The sequence below is a fragment of the Phytophthora cinnamomi genome, assembly GCF_018691715.1.
Source record: "Phytophthora cinnamomi strain GKB4 chromosome Unknown Contig16, whole genome shotgun sequence".
NCBI lineage: Eukaryota > Oomycota > Peronosporomycetes > Peronosporales > Peronosporaceae > Phytophthora > Phytophthora cinnamomi.
Window position 1 is genome coordinate 796,495 of NW_027150949.1, and position 7,542 is coordinate 804,036.

Genomic DNA, 7,542 nt, shown 5'->3' on the forward strand with positions numbered 1-7,542 from the left:
CCCTTCGCTTCCTTCCTACTATCACAGCTAAGACTGCCAGGGACAGCAAGACCAAACAAGCTTGTTGAAGTTCAAAGGCCGCCCCTCGATTGGTCGAAATGGCAACCGCCTTTTCGTCGAATCCTGCGTCGACAAACGTGCGGCCAGCGAAGCAGCCAATCGCAGCGCCGCATCGGCTCAACTTCCAGTTCTCTCCCGCTTTTCGACGGTACGTCAGCACGCACTTCAGTCACTCGAGATTCCGCAGCGCCAAGGTCAACCCAGTCGCAGACAGGTCCGAGCCTCCTCCCCCCAGCAGCACCGCAAGCCGTAACCAAGATGTACCCCGGAGGAGGCCAGCCCCCGCACGGTTACCCGCAGCAGCAGCCGGGCTACCCCCCACAGCAGGGGTACCCTCCTCAGCAAGGGTACCCGCCGCAACAAGGATACCCGCCGCAGCAACAGGGTTACCCTCCACAGCAGCAGGGCTATCCTCCGCAGCAAGGGTACCCTCCGCAACAGTACCCGCCGCAGCAGGGCTACCCTCCCCAGCAGGGGTACCCTCCGCAGCCAGGGTACCCTGCGCAACCTGGTTACCCGGCCCCCCACGGCCACGCGCCGCAGCCTGGCTACGCGGCGTACGCACAGCCTACGTACTTGGCGCAGCCCGGCGTCGTGATCGCGGGCGGCAAGATGAAGCACGGCAAGTACAAGCACGGCAAGCACAAGGGCCACAAGTTCAAGGGCCACAAGTACAAGGGCTTCAAGGGCAAAGGCTTCAAGAAGATGGGCAAGAAGATGAAGAAGATGTTCAAGTAGACGAGAGAAGAGAGAGAGGCTGGCGTCGAAACTATCGGCGCAGCGACTGAAATTGTCTGGCGTTATTGTGTCAAGCAAAAAACGGTTTGCAACTTGTTCTTCGTATTTGCTGCGATAGTAGGTGAGTGGAACTGCGTGTAAATGAGCGTTACATGTATTAATAGTTGTCCACGGTGGGCGTGCCAACGAGCTGCAGTATGCTGGGATGAATTATTGTCTTGGCGCTGAAAATGTTCGCAGACATTTGCCACTTTCTCCGCGAGAGGGCTGTCCCTATTTGATTGCTACAGATAGCCAATATGTAGTACTCTTTTGTCTTTTTTACCAACAGTGAACACACACAGACACGCACGTATAGTGTAAAGTGTAGAGCGTAGATTTAGGGAAAAAAGGCTATGGACATGCATTGGGTCGGGCCTAGGTGGCTCACGCCAGGAAGTCAAGCTCGACTGAGTCTGCAACCACCGGCACAGGTCTAGCACCTTCAAGCCGCTTCGCACGCGTTGGATAGCGGCTGCTCACTGTGCGTGTAGTGGCGGAAGGTCTTGTACATGCTGAAGAGCCCTCGAAAGGCGTACTCACGCACTCCACTCGACGTTCCGACGACCCAGCGACCGGAACGGTACGTCGAGGTCGAAATGGTCCCGTCCCGGTAACGAATAATGCTGCGGGATTGGGGCGGCACGACCACCCGCAGCGTGTGCGTCTTCTGCGTTTCGGTCACCGAGTCCCTGCAGGCAATAGCAATTGTCCGCTGTTAGTCCACTGCACCGGTTTACCTGGGATACACGGTAGCCAAGTTATAGTCCTTACGATCCGTTCGTGGTTTCGCTGGCGGTCTGGTCGAACCCCTTGTATCCGACCTCCCCTTCCACTTTCGCGACACCGACGTCGAAGTTAACCTGCACGCGTGCGTTCCATCCGCGGCGCACCAAAGTCCCTTTTGTGACTTGCAGCGAGACACTTTTGCGCTCCACCCAGTTGAACTTCAGCTCGTGCTGCTCCTCGGAGTTCGTCTTGTTTTCGAGCACATGCTCCACCTCGGCGGCTGTCTCGGATGGAGCCGGGCTGTTGTTCCCGTCAATCGTCATGCCAATGGTCTCAATAGTGTCCAAAAAGACGAGCCCGAGGCTCTCGATCATGGAGCCGCTGCGCCCAGTGATTCCTAACGTCATAATACAACGAGTTAGATCACACCTCTGCAGACCGTCGTTCACAAAGTGAAAACCTACCGACAACAAACCCGCTCGCCACTTCAACCACATGGGCGACGCAGTGATCCGTCACGACTGCCTCCAATCTTTGGTCGCCGGACGTCTCGATCTCGATACCAGTGAATAGTGTGGCGGTCCCGTAGTCAGCGTGGTCGTTGCATTGTCCACTCCACATCACCAGGGTCTTAACGTATTCGCCAACGCCTAATTCAAGCGTCTTGCACTCCGTGGACTCGGCCTCCTCGCCGCCAATGGCTTTGGACGTCCCGTCCGCAAACCAAAACTCCATCCGGCCAATACACCCACCCGCGAATCGCCAGACAGCAACCCGCGTCAGCACGCCGCCCGCATCGTGGCGAAACGTGATCTCGTCGTTTCCGCCAACGATGGTGTGCCGCAGCCCCTCGGACGCTGCCCCCTTCGGAAATCGCTTCGTCTTCGCCATTTGCAGTTCGTGGAGGGGCACGATGTCGGATACGTTGTAGTTGCCGCCGTTTTTCGCGACATAAGGCTCCGAGTCGCCCACCTTGACTTGAAGGCCAGAGTCATCATGAGCTGCTTCCACAGTCTTTCTCTCGCCTGGCCCGATCTGGTAGCTCGAGTGACAAATCCAGTGGACGCTGTCGGAGTAGTTGTACGTGCGCACTTGGACAGGCTGCGTGGAGTCGTTGAAGAGTTTACAACTTGAGGTCGGCATAGTTGGCTTTGTAGTCCTATGCGAGGGTGGCGGTGGTCGTGGGATGCGAAGGAGGAGGTGAATTTAAAAGTGAGAGAGCATAGGCCGTCAAATCTGTCACGGCTCAGAGCCTGAAAGAAGAGCATACCTATGTCATATTCCAATGCAGTGCTCGTAGTAGGGCGAAGTTCTTGGCAGATGAAGCAAAACGTTAGGCCCACGTATGGCGGTTAAATCACTGTTGTCTCGTTTTTCCAGGCCATACCACCCATTCAATTCAAGCGAGCACATGGCGGTTTCTCCATTTGTCGTAAGGATTCTTTTTTGCGTCGTTTCGGGAGCGAAAGACACTTGCGTGGAAGTTGATACTGGACACTACGGGACTTGGTGGTATTCTGTTAAGCGACTGCAAATACATTACAATCACTTAGCTTACCTAACGGCCTAGAAAATGCCCGGCCCTCGGATGTTTACCCCCCCCACACACACACACACACACACTTCAGTTATATTCTAATAGCCTTTGGTGCTCACCAAGACCAAAGTGTGTATTAAAATGAACCCGTGTTACTGTAGTTGCCTTCTAGCAATAATGAATGCGGCACATGCATACATGTACCTTCATGGTGGTTATGAAAAGCCGAATCAATTTGTCACCACGTGTGATACGGTTGTTGGAAAGACCAAATCAAAGGTGGAGACAGTTTCTATGAATCCACAGGGTGGATTCGAGTATGAATTATTAAAATACTTGCTGGCAGGTGGCTCTTCGCCTCTTCAGTCACATCTGCCTTGGTGATTTTTTCTACTTGCAGAAAGTCGATTCCGCACACGTAGTATATACGTAGCTGTAGCCCGTCTTGGTTAGCGCACTCGTGAGCGTTCTGGCCCACAGAACCGAAGTGTCAAAGCGGTCGATAAGTTACCCACAACGTGCGCTGGTTTCAAGCTACCCAGCCTAGGTAGCTGCGCGACACGTCCATCCTGCCTTGTAGAAAAAATCACCAAGGCAGATGTGACTGAAGAGGCGAAGAGCCACCTGCCAGCAAGTATTTTAATAATTCATACTCGAATCCACCCTGTGGATTCATAGAAACTGTCTCCACCTTTGATTTGGTCTTTCCAACAACCGTATCACACGTGGTGACAAATTGATTCGGCTTTTCATAACCACCATGAAGGTACATGTATGCATGTGCCGCATTCATTATTGCTAGAAGGCAACTACAGTAACACGGGTTCATTTTAATACACACTTTGGTCTTGGTGAGCACCAAAGGCTATTAGAATATAACTGAAGTGTGTGTGTGTGTGTGTGTGGGGGGGGTAAACATCCGAGGGCCGGGCATTTTCTAGGCCGTTAGGTAAGCTAAGTGATTGTAATGTATTTGCAGTCGCTTAACAGAATACCACCAAGTCCCGTAGTGTCCAGTATCAACTTCCACGCAAGTGTCTTTCGCCCCGAAACGACGCAAAAAGAATCCTTACGACAAATGGAGAAACCGCCATGTGCTCGCTTGAATTGAATGGGTGGTATGGCCTGGAAAACGAGACAACAGTGATTTAACCGCCATACGTGGGCCTAACGTTTTGCTTCATCTGCCAAGAACTTCGCCCTACTACGAGCACTGCATTGGAATATGACATAGGTATGCTCTTCTTTCAGGCTCTGAGCCGTGACAGATTTGACGGCCTATGCTCTCTCACTTTTAAATTCACCTCCTCCTTCGCATCCCACGACCACCGCCACCCTCGCATAGGACTACAAAGCCAACTATGCCGACCTCAAGTTGTAAACTCTTCAACGACTCCACGCAGCCTGTCCAAGTGCGCACGTACAACTACTCCGACAGCGTCCACTGGATTTGTCACTCGAGCTACCAGATCGGGCCAGGCGAGAGAAAGACTGTGGAAGCAGCTCATGATGACTCTGGCCTTCAAGTCAAGGTGGGCGACTCGGAGCCTTATGTCGCGAAAACGGCGGCAACTACAACGTATCCGACATCGTGCCCTCCACGAACTGCAAATGGCGAAGACGAAGCGATTTCCGAAGGGGCAGCGTCCGAGGGGCTGCGGCACACCATCGTTGGCGGAAACGACGAGATCACGTTTCGCCACGATGCGGGCGGCGTGCTGACGCGGGTTGCTGTCTGGCGATTCGCGGGTGGGTGTATTGGCCGGATGGAGTTTTGGTTTGCGGACGGGACGTCCAAAGCCATTGGCGGCGAGGAGGCCGAGTCCACGGAGTGCAAGACGCTTGAATTAGGCGTTGGCGAATACGTTAAGACCCTGGTGATGTGGAGTGGACAATGCAACGACCACGCTGACTACGGGACCGCCACACTATTCACTGGTATCGAGATCGAGACGTCCGGCGACCAAAGATTGGAGGCAGTCGTGACGGATCACTGCGTCGCCCATGTGGTTGAAGTGGCGAGCGGGTTTGTTGTCGGTAGGTTTTCACTTTGTGAACGACGGTCTGCAGAGGTGTGATCTAACTCGTTGTATTATGACGTTAGGAATCACTGGGCGCAGCGGCTCCATGATCGAGAGCCTCGGGCTCGTCTTTTTGGACACTATTGAGACCATTGGCATGACGATTGACGGGGACAACAGCCCGGCTCCATCCGAGACAGCCGCCGAGGTGGAGCATGTGCTCGAAAACAAGACGAACTCCGAGGAGCAGCACGAGCTGAAGTTCAACTGGGTGGAGCGCAAAAGTGTCTCGCTGCAAGTCACAAAAGGGACTTTGGTGTGCCACGGATGGAACGCACGCGTGCAGGTTAACTTCGACGTCGGTGTCGCGAAAGTGGAAGGGGAGGTCGGATACAAGGGGTTCGACCAGACCGCCAGCGAAACCACGAACGGATCGTAAGGACTATAACTTGGCTACCGTGTATCCCAGGTAAACCGGTGCAGTGGACTAACAGCGGACAATTGCTATTGCCTGCAGGGACTCGGTGACCGAAACGCAGAAGACGCACACGCTGCGGGTAGTCGTGCCGCCCCAATCCCGCAGTATTATTCGTTACCGGGACGGGACCATTTCGACCTCGACGTACCGTTCCGGTCGCTGGGTCGTCGGAACGTCGAGTGGAGTGCGTGAGTACGCCTTTCGAGGGCTCTTCAGCATGTACAAGACCTTCCGCCACTACACGCACAGTGAGCAGCCGCTATCCAACGCGTGTGAAGCGGCTTGAAGGTGCTAGACCTGTGCCGGTGGTTGCAGACTCAGTCGAGCTTGACTTCCTGGCGTGAGCCACCTAGGCCTGACCCAATGCATGTCCATAGCCTTTTTTCCCTAAATCTACGCTCTACACTTTACACTATACGTGCGTGTCTGTGTGTGTTCACTGTTGGTAAAAAAAAACAAAAGAGTAGCATATTGACTATCTGTAGCAATCAAATAGGGACAGCCCTCTCGCGGAGAAAGTGGCGAATGTCTGCGAACATTTTCAGCGCCAAGACAATAATTCATCCCAGCATACTGCAGCTCGTTGGCACGCCCACCAACAGTGGGCGTGGACAACTATTAATACATGTAACGCTCATTTACACGCAGTTCCACTCACCTACTATCGCAGCAAATACGAAGAACAAGTTGCAAACCGTTTTTTGCTTGACACAATAACGCCAGACAATTTCAGTCGCTGCGCCGATAGTTTCGACGCCAGCCTCTCTCTCTTCTCTCGTCTACTTGAACATCTTCTTCATCTTCTTGCCCATCTTCTTGAAGCCTTTGCCCTTGAAGCCCTTGTACTTGTGGCCCTTGAACTTGTGGCCCTTGTGCTTGCCGTGCTTGTACTTGCCGTGCTTCATCTTGCCGCCCGCGATCACGACGCCGGGCTGCGCCAAGTACGTAGGCTGTGCGTACGCCGCGTAGCCAGGCTGCGGCGCGTGGCCGTGGGGGGCCGGGTAACCAGGTTGCGCAGGGTACCCTGGCTGCGGAGGGTACCCCTGCTGGGGAGGGTAGCCCTGCTGCGGCGGGTACTGTTGCGGAGGGTACCCTTGCTGCGGAGGATAGCCCTGCTGCTGTGGAGGGTAACCCTGTTGCTGCGGCGGGTATCCTTGTTGCGGCGGGTACCCTTGCTGAGGAGGGTACCCCTGCTGTGGGGGGTAGCCCGGCTGCTGCTGCGGGTAACCGTGCGGGGGCTGGCCTCCTCCGGGGTACATCTTGGTTACGGCTTGCGGTGCTGCTGGGGGGAGGAGGCTCGGACCTGTCTGCGACTGGGTTGACCTTGGCGCTGCGGAATCTCGAGTGACTGAAGTGCGTGCTGACGTACCGTCGAAAAGCGGGAGAGAACTGGAAGTTGAGCCGATGCGGCGCTGCGATTGGCTACTTCGCTGGCCGCACATTTGTCCACGCAGGATTCGACGAAAAGGCGGTTGCCATTTCGACCAATCGATAGGCTGCACTGGCAAGCAATTCACTCAAGCATGCTACTGGTGGGTCCTTTTACATACAAATGATGAAGGTAAACGAGAAGAAGAAATGTGTCTAATTCGACGCGAAATGCTACTTGTGTTATTGCCTTATGGTGGGTGGAGTGCAGATTGAGGGGTTGAACTCCATTTACGTATTTGCAGCCCGATTTATGAGGAAATCATTCAAACGGCTGGAACACTGGATGGAAAGAAGGCTGTTGACCACGCTGCATTTGTGGTGAGCAGTGGCTTACTATTGTTTTTTTTTTCTTGTGGCGAGTCAACTGTTATGTTGCTGGGGTGCCGTATTTGCCGACATTTCGAATGGATCAACATTTGCGATCGAAAAATAAAAAAATACTCGTTTGCATAGCTCTAAGCAACGATAATACGTGTGACAAAAATTGTATCTGTTTACTCAAGCGACAT

General features: G+C 53.9%; 4 protein-coding genes across 4 annotated transcripts; 2 read left to right on the forward strand and 2 right to left on the reverse strand.

Annotated features, from left to right (window-relative positions):
* Window positions 1-318: 318 nt before the first annotated feature.
* IUM83_02434 (glycine-rich protein A3) lies at window positions 319-798 on the forward strand (the record flags this gene model as incomplete). The annotated part of the gene is made up of 1 exon (XM_067926352.1): window positions 319-798. The coding sequence occupies one exon, from the start codon at window positions 319-321 to the stop codon at window positions 796-798; it is 480 nt and encodes a 159-aa protein (XP_067796456.1).
* A 484-nt stretch (window positions 799-1,282) lies between these two features.
* Window positions 1,283-2,709, reverse strand: IUM83_02435 (natterin-like protein; the record flags this gene model as incomplete). Its single annotated transcript, XM_067926353.1, has 3 exons — window positions 1,283-1,529; window positions 1,612-1,963; window positions 2,031-2,709. 3 exons carry the CDS (start codon window positions 2,707-2,709, stop codon window positions 1,283-1,285), a joined length of 1,278 nt encoding a protein of 425 aa, XP_067796707.1.
* A 1,755-nt stretch (window positions 2,710-4,464) lies between these two features.
* IUM83_02436 (natterin-like protein) lies at window positions 4,465-5,888 on the forward strand (the record flags this gene model as incomplete). The annotated part of the gene is made up of 3 exons (XM_067926354.1): window positions 4,465-5,140; window positions 5,208-5,559; window positions 5,642-5,888. The coding sequence occupies 3 exons, from the start codon at window positions 4,465-4,467 to the stop codon at window positions 5,886-5,888; spliced, it is 1,275 nt and encodes a 424-aa protein (XP_067796810.1).
* Window positions 5,889-6,381: 493 nt separating this feature from the next.
* On the reverse strand, window positions 6,382-6,861 carry IUM83_02437 (glycine-rich protein A3; the record flags this gene model as incomplete). Its single annotated transcript, XM_067926355.1, has 1 exon — window positions 6,382-6,861. The coding sequence occupies one exon, from the start codon at window positions 6,859-6,861 to the stop codon at window positions 6,382-6,384; it is 480 nt and encodes a 159-aa protein (XP_067796708.1).
* Between the last annotated feature and the right edge of the window lie 681 nt (window positions 6,862-7,542).